Source organism: Opisthocomus hoazin, chromosome 4 (genome assembly GCF_030867145.1).
Source record: "Opisthocomus hoazin isolate bOpiHoa1 chromosome 4, bOpiHoa1.hap1, whole genome shotgun sequence".
Classification (NCBI taxonomy): Eukaryota; Metazoa; Chordata; class Aves; order Opisthocomiformes; family Opisthocomidae; genus Opisthocomus; species Opisthocomus hoazin.
The window spans coordinates 17,666,456-17,683,131 of record NC_134417.1 but is presented as its reverse complement, the minus strand read 5'-3'; the positions used below and the strand labels follow the sequence as shown (position 1 = coordinate 17,683,131).

Here is a 16,676-nt window from a genome sequence, read left to right as displayed (position 1 = left end):
TATTTCTGCACGTATTCAAGTGCCTTGATTTGCAGAAATACCATCAGCCTTTGGTTTAAAAGGCAGATTGGGGAACTAAGCATTCAGTATGCATTTTTCTGCATCCTGCCTCCTGTCCTTTAATGTTATTTCAACAAAGGGCTTAAAGAAGATCGTAACACAAATGAGGAAAATACAGCTAAAATATAAATACTATACGCACCACGAAATTCAATCAACAGGGCAGGCCCACATATTTGTTGAAATTGGCTTAGGGCTGTACTGGGATATTTTGGCACCTAAATGTCATTTCATAGACACACTTGTCTGCATCCCCAGGTCTCATTTTCCAAGACTGAGCTAGCTGTCATCACTACTGGAGGCCAGCAGCCTCCCTCCTGATGGCAGCACAGTCTGGTATAGCATGGATATGTTTGTGCCTCTTTGTTATTTCCTAGAGTAGCATTCAGGACAGCATTTTTAAATTATAAACTTCAACCAACTCCTAATACGGAGTTTTCCAGATGTACAGGAAGCAGGTACCATGGGAGAAGTGCTCCTGTGTTTGACAGACATAAGAACAGAAATGGAATCTTATATTTCCTTACCTTTTTAGCTGTAAACAATAACGGATAAAGGTGCCAGACACTGTAGTACCAGCACCTACAAATTACTGTTATATTCCTTTTCTTCCTGGCAGGCAGTATGCAAGTGATGTAATTACAGTCACTATGAAAGAGATACAGGAATCAGGAACATTTAATAGCCTAACAGAAGCTAACGAGAGAGAGAAGGCAAAAAGGAGCAAGTTCCATGACTTCCTCATCAGGTCAGTGTTGTGTTCAGTGCTTTCCTGCTTAACTGCTCAAAGCCAAAGTTCATTCCCCCTCAGTACATGCTAAAAAGAAAAAAAAAACCACCCAAAAAACCCCAAAAAAACAAGATACAGAAAGGATTCTGCTTTTTCAACTTTAATTATTCTGTCTGCTTTACAAATTGCACTTCTTTCCCTTTCAGAAAGAAGTAACTGATGGTTCTGATACTGATCTGAGCTACGAATTGCCTGAGCTTTCACCACAGTGGACACCAGCATCTGCACTAATGCAAATGCTGCTCCAGATCAATTAAAACATAATGTGATGTCGGAGCTCCCTGATCTTTAATTCCTCGTCCCCAGTGAAAGCCAGAGCAGCAAAGAATCTGTTCAAACCAGGGCTAGCAACATATGGTCTTTAGGTTATCTGATGCCCAGGAGGATCTGCTCTCACGCTAATGAGCTCCCTTTTCCCAGTAGCAGCGAGGGGCTAGCACAGATGGTGCCAGAGGCCGTTGTCTTAAGGCTAATCCACCAGCCACTGCATTACAGATCCTCTTCTGTCCCAAATCTGACAGGCTATGGATTTGTTATAATCTCAACTCAGACTGGTGATTCCTTAGCTCAAACTTCTGTGCACTAGAGGTTTGGAGTTTTTTTAGCACCGGAAGCTCTGGTTCAGTCCCCAGCCTCTCAGAGAGAACAGCAGTCATCAGAAAAGTATTTGACCGTTTTAAAGCTACTTTGTTCTGTGTAGCAGCTCAGGCCCATCATTTAGGGTAGACAGCAAAGCTGCTGTAAGTCATAATTTGTCATCAGTCCAACCTACTGGAACAGCCCCAGTGGCGTCTTAGTGGTCTGCCTCCAGTGCAGGTCCCCAGCGTCCAGTGAGATGTGAGATATCCAGCGTGAAACCCAACTCCTCCACTGTCTAAAACCAAGGGATTTATTGTTTATCCTTGGAAGGGACAGAAAGTAAAAATGAAAGCAGCAGTTGATTGTGGAGTAACTATTCAATACTGGAAGGTGGAAAGGAGCAGACAAATTATCATCAGAAAGGACATAATCATTTTTATTCCATTCTATCAATCATATCTAGCCACTATGTTTTCTGTTCTACTATACATTCTTTTCATGGAATGAACTTGATCTGTCTTTAAATATAATATATACTTGTCTGGTTTTGTGTCAATACACTAGTCTGAAAGCAGTCTGCAGTAAGACTGGAACCCCCTATCAGGAGCTGTTGTTTATCACAGTCACCTGGCTAAGGACTCTGAAAATGAAATGCATGTGTGATTGTAAGGTTGGGTAGGGTACGACATCTCAGGTACGTATTTATGTAGTATTTACTGGCTTTAAATCAAACCATAAGCATAAAAGCTTGGAAAAGCACTCAGAGTGAAATAAGATAATAATAAGACCTAGAACATTACCTGTGTAAAACAAACCAGATGCAATAAACAGCTCTGTAGCTTTTGGCCTTCACTCATATCCCTTCATGGATCTCGGAATCTGAGGCAGTGTGTTTTGAAAGATTTTAAGTCTGATATGAAAAAAACATACACATAATGAAACTTACACAATTTGGCATTGTCTGCTGATTAGGGATGCTTCTGCACAGAAATAAGGAGATTTTTGCCTAAAGTACAAAAACTGTCACTCACTGATAGGCTTCTTCGCTCTCTGCTATAGGAATCACATCATCCTCAAGGCCACTCCAGGCTTTCAGCAAGAGTGTCCCCTGGTTGTTGGTTCGTTCTCCCTTTCATTCCCATCCTCTTTGTTCAGTCTGTGCACCTCTTCTTTTGGGATTAATTTACCAAGTCATCAGCTTTCGCGAGGAGTCTCTGTTCCTGACTTGCAGATCTGCTGCCTCCCCGAGGCTCAGAGTAAAGAGATGAATGCCATTTTTGCTACTCAGCCGCAGGAAGGGGCCTGTTTCTGCTGTTCTGAAGAAGCAGGCCAAGCTTTTGTGTGCACTTATTTTAGTTTAGCTGTTCGAAACTTGTTGAGTGAGCAGAGTAAGTGGGGCAGCAGTCAGCTAGGTGCCTCAGCGTACCAGGAGACAGGAAGGTCTCCTTCCAGGTAAACAGCTCGTGTTTGATATATTCAAGTGATTGTGTTTTCTCGTTTTTCTTCAGGGAGGAGGAAGGAAAGAAGGAGATAAAGTCACTTGAGAAACAGCTGCAAGATGTCAAGAAGGAAACTGAAACAGAACTTCAGGTGAGATCACTTAGCACTGGGCATCACGCCGGGGGGGTGGGGGGGGGGTGGGGGTGGGGTGGCCTGTTAGCAAGCTCACCTCAGCTGCACAGGAACTAGCACTCAGATGAGAGGATGTGTGGCATATATAGTGATTCATCATTTAGAAATACAGAAGGAGAATAATTGCAATAAAAAATTGTATTCTGAATATGCCTGCTAATAATTTTAAGAGCAGTGTCCAATGATTTTCAAATGGGAGTTCAAAATGCTCATAATCATGAGAGACCATGATCAAATTAGAATACCCCAAAACCACCGCCTAGAGTGGCAAATCATGGACATCTGCAATCTGTAAGAAAGAGGTTAGCTGCAGACAGCAGAATCTAAGGTTGTGTCTTACTTAGTCATGCAGATGTGATACCTGGCACAGAAGAAAGTGTGAGGATGAGGGAGTGAGAAAGACAGACACCTGGCATAGGGGCATGTCATTTTTCTACCTACAGTTTTGTCTGGGGAAAATGCCATTATTTTAATCTATTTTTCTAGGCTTCCAGATATTAGAAAAATCCCAGACATGGGAGTTCTACGCAAGGGCAGATCAATGTTATTGCAGATACGTTGTCAACTTGATCTTTCTGGAAAGCTTTGGCCCTTCTGTCTGCAGCATGCAAATAGTGTGTGCAGGCACAGTAAATCTGAGGCATTCTGGACGTGTCACAGTTACTACAAAAGTGCAGGTCAGTTGAATGGCATATCCATGGTCACTCTGATGCTCACCAGACAGCTCAGACTTGAGCAAAAAGCACACACAGTTCTCTGCAGAAACATGGATGTAGCATAGCCCTGCTGAGGCAGGAAGAGTGTGTGACAGAAACAAGCGAAAGGCAGGCAGCTTCAGAGCTATACATGGACTGGAAGAAGGAACAAGAATCTGATGCTTGGTTCAGTACTGAGCAAGAAGACAGCAAATGCAGCTGAGGAAAGAGTCGGTATCACTGGATTTTGTCTTTGGACAGAAGTGTGGCCAGTAATCGAGCCAGGATATAGTTGGCTACAGAGAGGAATTTTAAGCCACTGACGTGCTGGTGAAGTACAGTTATAGAACATGAAGGTTTTGTGTTGGCAGCCTGGATGCACGTGCAGTGGAAAGTTTAATTATAAATACAAGACAATTGTAAGAACACAAAGGATCTCTTGGCACTGGTAGTGTATGCAGGTGTCTATAACTGATGAAACACCAGAAGCCCAGGGGAGATATTAGAACAGCAGAGAAGAAAGCAGGAACGTACAAGATGGGAAAGCAGGAACGTACAAGATGGGAAAATTCATTTAGGTCAGTACTCCCCTACTAGTGGAGATAACCAGATGATCTTTAAGGTCCCTTCCAACCCTTACCATCCTGGAAACGTGTAACATGCACTGGCAAGTATAGCAAGATGAAAAAACCTCTGGGAAAAACCTTTGGACATAACAGGAGAAAGAAGAGGAGTCACTGCAGGAAATGGAAAGTTAGCAAGTTAGGAGACAAACCAAGAAAGAACAGTTGTAGGAAGTAAAAGGGAAATGCAGGATGAACTTTTTTCCCCTACAGATTTGAACACATCTGAAGGACATGAAGGTCAGAGCCAGGACTGAAAGGGGGAGCTGTATACCTCAATATATACTTACTTACTGCCACTGGAATTGGTATGGGAGCCTATTTCCAGACCCTGTGGGACAACTCAAAAGTCCCTTGCATCTGCGTGGCAGTTAAATGAAATAAGCTGGGTAGTTTGTCAGGCTTGAAGACTGTATGTTGTCCATTTACTGCGGCACATTGTCCTTTCTCAGTCAGATTCTCATGGCTCCTGGGAAGCTCCTGGGAAGCTCTGGTTCTCCCACTCCGCAAGCTAGTGAATATGATGAGGTAGTTCTCCTTCTGTGCTGTGCTCCTCAAACCTCACAGTGTCCATGCACACAACACACATACCTGGCTCTGGTTTAATGCCTTCCCAGGGTCTGGTGTACAGGCGGCTGTAAGCGCCCCGTCTGCCATCAGCAGCAGTGTTCTGGTGCTGTGCAGTCAGGCTGGGCTCTTCTCTGTGTCCTGCCCCGCACCTCACCTACCTCTTGCAGTCACAGGAAGGTGCACAGCGCCAGTACTGAGAGGGTGCTCGTCTCCATGTTCTCTCGGTACCTTCTGCTAATTTGCTTCTTGCTTTTTTTGCCTCATCAAGCAGGATCTGCACTCATCTGGGATTTCATTTTTGTATTTTCAGCTTAAAAATCCTTTTCTGGGCTTCCTTATAGCTTCAGCTTTGATAACAAATCAAAGACAAGACTACTTTCAAGTACTGCTTTCCTCCTGTGCCAAAAATTATGGTGCCTCACTGTGTCTCCCAAGGGAGAATAATTTGTACTTGCTTCGCATGGGATTTTCCCGTAGGCAGTTTTACAGACACTTGCATGATTTGTCACCTTGCCAACTAATTAAAAACAAAAGTACAGCTTGCTGATTTTGGAGCACTTTGAACAATAATAATGCACAGACCTGTAGACAAAAGCCTACATGGTTGTCTCCAGTTTAGTGGATGAGAAAACAAAAGTGAGCAAATCTAATCACGAAACCAGAAAAACACGGTGTTTGCTTTGCGCCTGTTGCCTCTATGCTTGTATTTTCAGCCTTGCTAGCTCTCAATGAGATGCTAATTAATGCTGTATTAGCCTGCTCAGGTCATTTTCTTTATAATGGCACACAAATCAAATGCTAAATGTTCTTATTTATTTTGTTTTCTTTCCTCTTATAAAGCACTGATGTCTCTAAAGGAGCTGAAATGAACAGTCTGGCTTTGCTCTTTCCCCTCCGTGCAGGAGCATCAGCGATAGCTCTAGTTTGGCTGCAGGAGTTCTGTTTGCTGCTGCAGTGTTCATTTTCTAGCTTGTGTGAAAATAGTTGCATTCCAGGACAAGTGATGGCAGCCTGCACAGATTTTGAAGCAAGTTAATATTGTGTAGGATTATAGAGTTTAACATAAAAATTTAGGAAATGTGAACTTCAGAATTCCAGCATTGCTGTTCATCCAGAGACCTTTCATGCTCTGTAGGTTTTGTGGTATACTCATGCCATACATGTGTGCAAGTTATTGTGTATTTTTATAACGAGTGGTAATATTGCAGGCTACCTACCAGACAGAAACCCAAGATGTTGCACCCCAGTACCAGTGAAAACAGGTCCATAACTTTAATTCTGTGTGGGCTCTTGTAACGTACCCAGCTCCACTGCATCAGTGCGCCACTGGGTAGTGCTTTCAGCAGTGTGACTCAAATCCATCATGTTTCTTCCCTTGTCCTCTCCCAGGAGGACAAATGCATCACTGAAGTGTTCTGGAGGATGTTTTAAACATAGATACTCACCCACTGGTGCATGCTTCTACTGGAGAAACGCACCAGGTGGTTACAGAAGGAGGCACGAGGTTTGTGATGGTCCGTCCTGAGCTCCTGGGCGACTTCATTCTGCTGCTGGCAGAGCCCCAGGGCAGCTCAGCAGGACCCGGGGCTGGTGCACGGGATCCAGACCTGGTTCCAGAGGGACAGGAACTTTGACAAGAGTGCTGCTGCCAACAGTCCTGCTCGCTCTGCCAGCAAACTGCCCCTCTGGCAGCCCGCTTCCTCAGCTGCTGGCATCGGAGGGGAGCTAGCGGAGGGCTGCAGAAGCACTTGTATCAAGCCCTGGTGACCTTCCAAGGCCTGCTGTCCTTTCAGCTGAGGCATTTCTCGGGGGTGTGCGGCACACAGATGACCTGTCAGCCAGGACGGAGCTGTGGGCTATGGCTTTGCTGAAGTGTCTGTAGGGCTGCACGTTGTGGTCTCAGGGGAAGCAAGTCCAGGCTGCAGCAGGTGTGTAGATCTAAGCGGACCTTCAGGCCTTGCAAGCTGATAGAGCGCAGCTGCCAGTGGCCAGACCTGAGCTCACAGGCACTCGTTGTGGAAGCCGGGAGGCAGGCGGCAGGGCTCTCTGCTCGCTGCCTGCACGTAGCACGGCACCCGTTCCCCTGCCTCCTCCAAGCGCCTGCCAAATGGCTGGGCCTATCCAACTGCTGGAGGAGTTCCTCAGACTGTTTACTCCTGTTTGCTATTTTTGTAACCAGCTGTATTTTAAGTGACTGTAAATACTAATTGCTGTGGAAAAGCTGAGAGGTCTAGATTGCACTTGCAAGAGAGATAAAGTAAATGAAACACAGGAGTGTGCATACCCTCTCCAGCTAAGCGCAGTTGCTTTTGCAGCCAAACAGCATCTGTGGTGCAGACTCCTGTGGCGCCGGATCGCAGCAGCCAGGCCTCTGAGCTGCTGTCTGCGAGCCGAGAGATCAGAGAAAACCAGCTTGTTTACCTGCTTGCGAAGCAGACTGGCTCTTTACAACTGTTTCCTGGGTTTTGATCTTGGTCTCTGCCAGTTTTGTGATAGCTTTGGACACACGAGGTATGATGTTGCATCTTTGGTTTGGCAGATTCAACGCTGAAGTAATCCCAAATAAGCAGCCCAGTTTACTGTACTATGAAAGTGCACCGTCTCCTGGCTAAGACCTTCGCTATGATAAACTAGAATGAATAAACATTAGCTCATTTTCCCAGTGCCTTTCCTTGAAGTCCAGGTTACAGCATGCTGTGCAGATGGTGCCCACAGCTTGTGGGCATTTACCACCTGCAGCCTAATTCCGAACGTGCCCCAGTTCTGCAGCGCCGGGTCCATCAGCCAGGCTGCAGCAGCTGCCCACATGCCCGCAGCCGACTTTCCCTCTCCAAGCCAATGCGTTGCTGTAAACCACCCCAGGGGGTTCTGCATTTCACTTCCCCTCTGCTTTGGATTGTGTAACCAAGCCTCCAGACTCCCCACCTCTAACGAAGATGTTTTACAACACCACAGACCAAATCCAAACCACAAACATGCCATACAACAAAGGAAACCAACAGGGCAGATGGGCCCCGATCCCGGCTGAGGCCTGGGGCGCTGGAACCAAAAGCACTTTTTGCTCTGCTTTACTAAAATATGACATGAAAAAGAAAATAACCTGGTGAAGCGTTCATGCTCTGCCCCACCTCGCTAGTATCTGAGTACTTTGTAACCTAGGCTGAACCTTTCTTTTCTGACCTGTTTGCAGCTCCTTAGTAGTTAGCAGTAACACATGGACATCAGCGGTGCGTGGCTTTGCGGAGCCGCAGTGCCATTAAAAGATAGGTGTTTTCCCCAGTCCCTCTGCCCTCCCCTCAGTTTAGACATGATTCTGCCATGGCACAGGAAGACAATCTCAAAATAAAGCGGTACAGTCACCTCCCATGAGGTTTCACCTACTGACCAGAAACACAACCCCTCCCAGTGCCCACTAAAATTTCACACTGGGGAAAACAAAGGCTGTTACCAGAAACCTTAATAGAGCACAAATAGCTCACATCTGTAGCTGTCTGCAGTCATATGATGATACGGCCATAGAACAGTATCTGATGTTGGAAACCTTCAAAAAAACGTGAATGCATGACTTTTAAACCCAGAACACAGCATCTCCAAGGCCCCAAATTGTCCTGAGCCTTATAAATATACTTTACTCTTCCTAACTATGTCCGACAAGGGGAGCAGAGGGAAGGATTTTCCTTTTAACTGTTCCAAACTCTTCTTATAAGGAAACGTTTTCCAAATGAGTCATGCTGCAGAGGCTTTTAAACACAGCGCTGTTGAGCTGGCTTCCTCCTGTGGCATTTTTCCATGTTTACACAGCTAAGGGAGCGCTTCAGGGACAAGATAAGTGGGCTTCAAAACATTTAAATGCCAGTGCTTTGGTATTTCATCTTCAGCTGCAAGGTCTGGCTGATGAATGTCAGACCCATCACAGCACGGCAGGAAAGCAAAGAGAAAGGCTGTAATGGAGCAACTGGGTGCCCGACCAGCAGCATTAAGACTGGGCCTGCATAACTGCAGAGGAGACTTTGACGACCTTTTTAACACTTAATACAAAAGTCTAGAGTTCTTCATTTTACAGGCAGATCTTCCAAGTTCCAACCCCAGATTAATGAACTTTTATCTATAACTCAAAGAAATTAATTAAAAAAGAGTAAACAAAACAACAATCCCAAATGAAGCCAATGCACTTTGCTTCCTGAGCACGCTCCAAAAGCCGGACTAACAGGGCACGCTGGCTCAGGCCTCTTGCCTATGGGGGAGCTCCTGGGGGCAGAATTCCCCCAGGAAAGCTCTGCTCTGTTGTGAAACAAGGCATGGGGAGAGCCTGGGAGTTCCTTGGCACTTCTTCCTTGCCCAGGGTTTGTGCTTTTATAACAAAGTGGGCATCACCTACCTGGTAAGATTTCACGAAAGAGCTGTTCAAACATATGAGTGAGGCCAGATTAGATTTTCACTTGCTCCTAAAGTTGTGTTCATACAGTTGCTGCATAACTAGAAATAAAATTAATCCAAGGAACAGAGTATACTTTAGGAAATCAAACTTTGGCTTACATGGGGCTGAGGCATTATAGACATGCTTAGAGATGCTCACTCCCTGAGACGGCCTAATCCAAGAGGTTAGTAAAGCCTGACTTTAAGCAGTTGAAATCATTCTTTCATGCTTATCATAAGCATGACTGAATCCACTCCTGGACCAGAGACCAGAAGGCCTGGCTTCTTGTCGCACTCTGTTCATCACTCCACCCTCTCCAGAGGTAATCGCTCCTCGCTGATGGGTTTGTTGCCTTCTGTATGGGTTACAAATAAAACTTCCCTTTGAAGTAGAGGTTGAGATGGAGCAACATTCAGGGAAAGTGTGAAGCCTATAGCCTTATCTCTTCTATCAGGGACTGCAGAGATTAAGAAACAGAGAGCTGACCTCAGCCTCCAGGCTCGCTTTTGTGCTGCTTCTGTCTCCTCCACTAGGACCGAGATAGTATGATTGTTTACCTCAAAGATGAACTCAAAGAGATGAAGGCCAAAACAGACATGGAGAGGTGCTACGTGAAGAAAAGCACAGACCTCCAGGTCCACCAAACCCAGAAGCAGTGCAGCAATGCAGAGAACGTCCTGGACAAGGAAATTCAGGTAAGCCCTTCCCCACGGCCCTTACTGGAAGGCATCTCCAGCTAGTAAGGAAATAGTCCTCCCTTGCTTCCTAGATGCCCCTTCTGTTCTCCATCCCAGTCACCAACACAGCTGTGTGAACTGGATCAGGAAACTCATCCAGGTTAGAAATCTTTATCTCTTCCATTGCTTCTCTGTATGGTCCCACAAACAGCAACAGCACAAATGGGATGGGGCTTTGAGCACCCTGGTCTGGTGGAAGGTGTCCCTGCCCATGGCAGGGGGCTGGAACGAGATGATCTGCAAGGTCCCTTCCAACCCAACCCATGCTGTATTCCTATGATTCTGTGAATGGCACAGCTGCAGGAGAGAATGGCTGGAGGCAGGGCCTGCGGAAACTGATACCGTCGTCAGAGAAACATGCCCGTAACTATGTCCAAAGGGTGTAGTTGCAACTGTTCAGCTACATAAGCAGCCCGAGCTCCCAGCACTGCCTACAGCACACTATGCTGATTGAGCTGTTCGTGGGGCCATCAGGTGAGCTGGCGTAGAAAACTCTTCTGGTTCTGCAAGCATTTTTTTTAATTTTGACTGATCAAGGTCTGATCTAGCTGTCCCTTCCTCATGGATGGCCCAGGGGCAAGGACTGCCTCAGTTAATTTTGTCACTGGGAAAAATGTGTGTGGCCTGCACAGAGAGCTCCTGCAGGCCAGCCCCCCAGCTTGGCTTTCAGCAGCACGTGTGTGCACACGTATGCACTGACATTGTCTCCCATGTTTTCTGTCTGCGCTGATCACAGAAGTTGAGGAGCAAAATTAACGAGGAGATTCGAGTCCACATGGAGACTGAAAATTTCCTCAGGCAACACCATAAGGTATGTGTGACTTTCTGCTAATGCTTGAAGTTGCAATTGAGAAACACTGTATCATCCATTAGCACCTAAAGAAAACCAGTTATTGCTCCATCAAATTTACCAGGTTCATGATTGCTGCTGTTTGAATGACTGCTTATCCTCAAGTCTTCATTAACCCAGCTCTCCCAGGCTTGGGATTTGCTACATTTGGATACATTTCCTTAAAATTTGAGTTCGTGTAATGATTGGCATTGTTTATTCAGGTATTACGGATTTCTCCTCCCTCGGACGGCCATATTCAGCTGATTGGAATTTTATTTAGACCTCCCTTGGCATCAGCTGGGGCTGCCAGCGACCCCGTGAAGAGTGCTACTGCACAAAGCGGGGGCAACGGTTTCGCAGACCCAAGTGTTGCACAGAGGGGGCCCTAAGAAGAAAATGGCACAAACTGCCAGCCCAGTTTTGCCTTGCCTTAATCTGAGGAAGTATCAGGGTCGGATAATTGTAACTCACAGTTATTGTACTCATTTTCAGCAGAAAAAAAACATGAATGTCCTTCTGCTGTTGATCCAGAGGTTCAGAGCTTTCCTATCATCAACAGCAGTGCCCATTACAGTGAATAACACTGGAAAGCATCTCATAAACCATATGACTGGAAGAAAACCAGTACTACTGCAGGGTACCTAACAGAACCGCCAGTAGAAAATTGAATAAATTTCAAAAAATGTAATTTGAGTGCAAAAGGGTGCTGTATCTTGAGACCAATTAAATAGTGTCCTCCATACCCCAGAACCTTCGTCTGATCACCACTTCGTAGTGAGGAGATTTTCCACGTACAAGCTGCAGCCTGTCTGACCTCTCGCAGAAGGCAAGGCACAAGCCTCTCCGCACTCAGACAGCAGCTGGTGGCTTTGCAGGGGCCCACAGAGAAGAGGATGACCATGCCTTCCATCCCCCTTGTGTGTCCAGCTGTGCCACCGTAATGAGATCGATGCTTTCCCTCCGATTATTTTTCCATGCGAGCAGTCACGGCTGTTGCTATGGAGAAGTTGCTGGTGAATGGGGGGAAGTCATCTGGGTGGCTGGTCAGCAACACCTGCCCTGCTATTCACGCGTGAGACAAAGCCGAGCTCACAACCTGAAACGGCGTGAAGTGCTGTCCCCTGGGACCGCGCTCCTGGTGCGCAGAGTTTAATCCAGAAAGCGGGCAGGGGGTCAGGCAGAGGATAAAAGCTTTCTCACTCTCAAATTCTGTTTCTTAACCTCCCACCCCGTATACACCCAGAGAACGGCTTCCAGTTGTCGTTTACTTCACCAGGATTGACAAAACTAACACAAAACAAACCCCCAGCGCTTCTCCATTCTTCATGCACCTCTGAAAGCGCAACGCAGCTTCTCTTCATCCCCAGTCCAACGCTGCAGCTTCCATGGGGAACCCCCAGCGAGGGCCCTGCAGGCCACCAGTTATTTATCGCTAGTCCTCGGTGTTTGAGCCTTCCAAGGCTTAGACGAGATGGAAACACTGCCTGTGCAAAATGCACGGGACCCATGCCACCATGCTGAAAACTGGCCAGGTAACAGCAGCAAACCCTTCCCTTGTACACTCTTTGTACTATGCCAAGCACCGCTCTGTCCCCATGCAGGTGTTGGAAGAGAAGCTGGAATACTGGGTGGACAAGCACAAAAACGACACAGATGCTAAAGACAAAGAACTGGATGCCCTAAAAGCATCAAAGGCAAACAACTGGGACATGCTGCAGAGTCTTGCCAACGAGGTAAGACATCAGCAGCGTCCATGCAAAGCTGCACCCTGGCTTTTTCCTACTCTCATTAAGAGAAGGAACCAGGACCATGGGAAAAAAAATCAGTAATTGTGAGCTGTAGGGTGCGATTATAAGCTCTGGTCTGGGGAAGGCAGGGACCGAGCAGTCATCTTCTGTTTGCCACCTGTGACATCAAGCAGGGATGATGATGTTTCCCCCACAGCTATTTTCAAACACCAGCAGGTAATCAGAGAGCTACCGACAGCCTTTGTGCAGGGCAAAGATGCTGTTCCATCCCATCACTACGCCTCACCTTAGTTTGTTGCCGTAGTCTGAACAAATCTGCTCCTTCCAGCAACACCTGGGTGTGCCAGGCTGAGGCTGGAAAAGGCAGCTCCATCCTCTCCTGCAGAAGCACATTCACAGCTGCCCAGTGCTGGTATAAGGGAACAGATACCAGTTAAAAACATTCCTGCTCCTCACTGGCTTTGCTGGGTGCTGATCACAGCTACGCAGGCACAGTGGAGCAGGCAACACAGGGCAGAAAGAAGCGTCTAGAAACAGGGCTGCTTCAAAGCCAGGAGGAGTTAACTTCTAATCATTCCTTACCGCCGCTGGGTCTGAGGTGGTGTTTCCCTGCTTGCGGGCTCACTGTTCGCTCTGTTTGCTGTCATCTCAGCGTCCCAAGTGTGTTTGTGCAGCACCTGCTGCCGCAGGGGGCACGAGTCCTCCCCATCACCATCTGTTGCCCGAGACGCCATCAGGCAGCCACGTTACAGCACAGGATCAGAGGGTTAACGGCACCCAGGCCGTGAGGGGCTTCACTTTGGCAGCAGCTCTGGGTGCCTTCGGACTGACAGTGGTAATGAGCAACATTTGCCATCTGGATTCAGGAAAGATCCACTAAAGGAAGTGGGGGAGGAAGGTCCATGCTCACGCATCACCCTGGGGCTGCCATGGAGCTGCCTGGTGCATGGCGTGGGGACCTGCACAGTGCCCCACGGGCCGGAGCAGCCCCGGCTGGGCTGAGCAAGGCAGGCAGCGGGGACGAGACCAGTAAACAACCGGAGGAGAAGACTCCTCATGCCAGGGTCCGGGTGAGCCCAGCCCCGCCTCAGCAAGCTGCTGGGCAGCGGGGTCCTCGAGGGCTGGCCCTGCAGCTCAGGGGATGTCTTTTTCACTTGGTTGCCACCACCCCTGTGCTGTCTTGCAGTGCCAGACCTTGGAGGAAACCATCATCAGTGACCGGGCAGAAAAGGAGGCTCAAAGAAGGCAACGAGAGCACGATGCCCTGGAACTGAAGAGCATCCTGAAGGTAAAGAGGGGCAAAGCTGAGGCAGTGCTCCGCCATCAGCAGCTGGGAGTTCATCATTTGCTTTGTGCAGGCAGAAAACGGCCTGAGAGAGATGGCTGGTGTGGGGTGCCACGAGCACAGGACAACGCCCGTCCCTTCTACTGGGACAGACGGGCTTGAGAAGGGAGTGAAAGGGGAGAAGCCGGGCTGCTGGAATGATCTGGGGCCGTGCTCCTCACACCAGCCCCACTCCATGGGCGACACAGCGAGGGTCACAGGACAGTGCCCCTGCTCGTCCCCTTGACGTGGACAGCTTCAGTGTAACCAGCGCAAGGCCCAGCTGCTGCTGCGTGGGCCGGGGGTTCCCTTCTGGAGCCAGGGCGCGCAGGAGAGATGCTCTGGCCATCGAGCTGTACCAAGTACCCCAGCAAGTGACTTCCCCTAAGACCTCTCTCTCTCACTTCCAGCTGCAGGCCTGGTGGAGAGGTACAATGGTCCGCAGAAACCTTGGCCCCTACCAGGCCCTCAGGAAGATTCAGGCGAAACAGCTATCAAAGCAGAAGGGGAAGAAGGACAAATCTGGAGCAAAGAAAAAGACACGCTAAGGAAAGAAACCTGGCCACAGACGTGCTCCAGGGCTGCTGCTGGGCAGGGCACTGCGGTCTGTCTGTCTGGCAGGACAAAATAAACCACATAACAGAGCTCGGGTTATTCTGGAGAACACTGTTCACGACAGACACAGTTAAGGTGACGCTGCAGTAACTTGTAAGATCTTGAAGGTGCCCTTGTGCAGAGACTCTGCTTCTCCAGTAGAAAGGGCAACGGCACCAGAGCAGTGAGAAACCCCCCCAAAGTGCTTTATGGAAACATGAGAGCTAGCAGGAGGTGACCCTGCTAACAGCCCAGTGACCCACCTGCATGGGATGCACCTCTGCAGACCCCAAAGCTCCGGCTGCGTCGGCCACGTCACCCACACTGGGGCTCCTCGCTGTCAGCGCCAGCATTGGGTGGGCAGGGGGGAAACTGCCGAGAGCTCGCAGTGTGAGCACAAGAGCAGCCGAAGCCCGCAGGTTTCCATTCCCACCACCCTGTGAAGTGTCAGCACGCAGACAGAACCGCTCCACACACTTTCCGACCCAGGGCAGCAACAACAGAAAAAGCCAGCCGGCTGCGCTGCCTGCGGGAGCTGGTTGGTCACAGTTGTACCCACCGCCCCGGCCGCCGTCTCTGCGCAGCGGGGTGAGGCAGCAGGCAGGGAACAGAGCTGCTGGGGAGCTTTTTTAACCAAGAGAGGGGCCCTGTCTCCCGACACGACTGCTGATGGCACGTGGCACAAAGCAAACTCGGCCCTGCGACGGGCCGGGCTGGTTTCTGACACTCTCACGCCGGAGAGCGAGCTCAAACCAGACCAAGTCTGCTGCGCTCTCCACCAGCAGCCCGTGCTGGCCCCATCCGAACATCCTCGTGTCCCAGCTGAATGGTGCCAAAAGCTCTGAAGTTCAAGTGAGACGACCGAAATCACAAGCAGAGAGCTTTTGGCTCAGAACTCTCTCTGAAGGGGAGGAGAGGGGCCAGTGCCCGACCATCGGGCAGAGCCGACTATCAGGGGAGCACTGAAACTCCAGACGCGCTCGACAAACTTGTGTAAGCGGTGCTGCTCTTACCGCTGGAGCACAGCCACCTGCTTGAAACCGGGACGCGTTCCCCTTCCAGCAGCGCTCAAAGCCATGAACACATCCGCCTGCTTTCCACGGTCCCGCAGGGTGGGAAGGACAGGGATCACCCTGGTGCGACACCGGTGGGAGCCGAACCAGGGCTGTGCTTACCCCCACGCCTGCACCGCGGCCCCTTGCTGCAGGAGGCCCCTCGGAGTGGAGTTACGCTCCTGAGATTAATTCCTTTTGCACGCGCCGCTGGTTCGGTGCGTTTCACGTAGGACTCGTGTTTTCTGTGAGCAGTGGGTGTTAGCAGGCGACCTGTTTGGGCGGAAGGAACCAAGTTTGATCACAAACTCTTCAGAAGTTTTGAGCTAAAGGAAAAGCAGGATAGAACGGAGGGGCAGATCTCCACCGTTTGTATCAAACCCCAGGCACACGTTAGTCCTGCAAGCAACTGAAATCTGCAGCACGGCATCAGCTGGGCTTTGCTTGCTTTTCACCAGAAAACAAAATACAACATAATTCTGAAAAATCCTGCGCATCCAGGGACTCTGCCAAGGCGGGGCTCCCCCCCAAGCCCCAGTTCCTGATGCCAGCATAACACCCCCTGTCTTTATGCTACACTGAAGGCTTCTAACACTGCAGAGCCCCGCAGCCGACGCCCCCCGGGCAGAGCAGAAGCCCCACCCGGCCCCTGCCTTGCCGGGTCGGACACCGCAGCCGACTTCTGCTCCTCGGCTCTGCAGCTGCCAAGCAGAGGCTGAGCGCATCCAGGGACGGGAGTAGAGCCGTGGCCCAGCAGCCAGCCGTCCGGAGGAACTTTGCCAGGGTCGGCACCGCTCGTTTTTTCCAGCTGTGGAGAGATGGGATCACAGTGCGCATCCGTGATATCACAGAGCATTTGGGGATCTCTGGCAATTCCTAGGGTTTGCTTTTTTTTTTAAGAAAATAAAAAAAACTATCTCTGAGGAGGGAAGGAGAGAGGCGTAAACGCTTTGGCTGATCAGCAGAAGCCTCTCACGCTGCGGGGGCGGGCAGCAGGGGTGCCAGCGCTACAGATCAAACCCA

The 16,676-nt window shown here is 49.1% G+C and overlaps 1 protein-coding gene across 1 annotated transcript in view; it reads left to right on the top strand.

Annotated features, from left to right (window-relative positions):
• The window catches only part of DRC9 (dynein regulatory complex subunit 9), a 26,348-nt gene extending 9,672 nt beyond the window's left edge, over positions 1-16,676 (top strand). Inside the window, exons 4-10 of the mRNA XM_075418149.1 lie at positions 680-808; positions 2,938-3,019; positions 9,900-10,061; positions 10,840-10,914; positions 12,537-12,668; positions 13,870-13,971; positions 14,418-16,676. Of these exons, the coding sequence (XP_075274264.1) occupies positions 680-808; positions 2,938-3,019; positions 9,900-10,061; positions 10,840-10,914; positions 12,537-12,668; positions 13,870-13,971; positions 14,418-14,555 (820 nt within the window). The 3' untranslated portion in view covers positions 14,556-16,676. The remainder of the gene's footprint in view (positions 1-679; positions 809-2,937; positions 3,020-9,899; positions 10,062-10,839; positions 10,915-12,536; positions 12,669-13,869; positions 13,972-14,417) is intronic.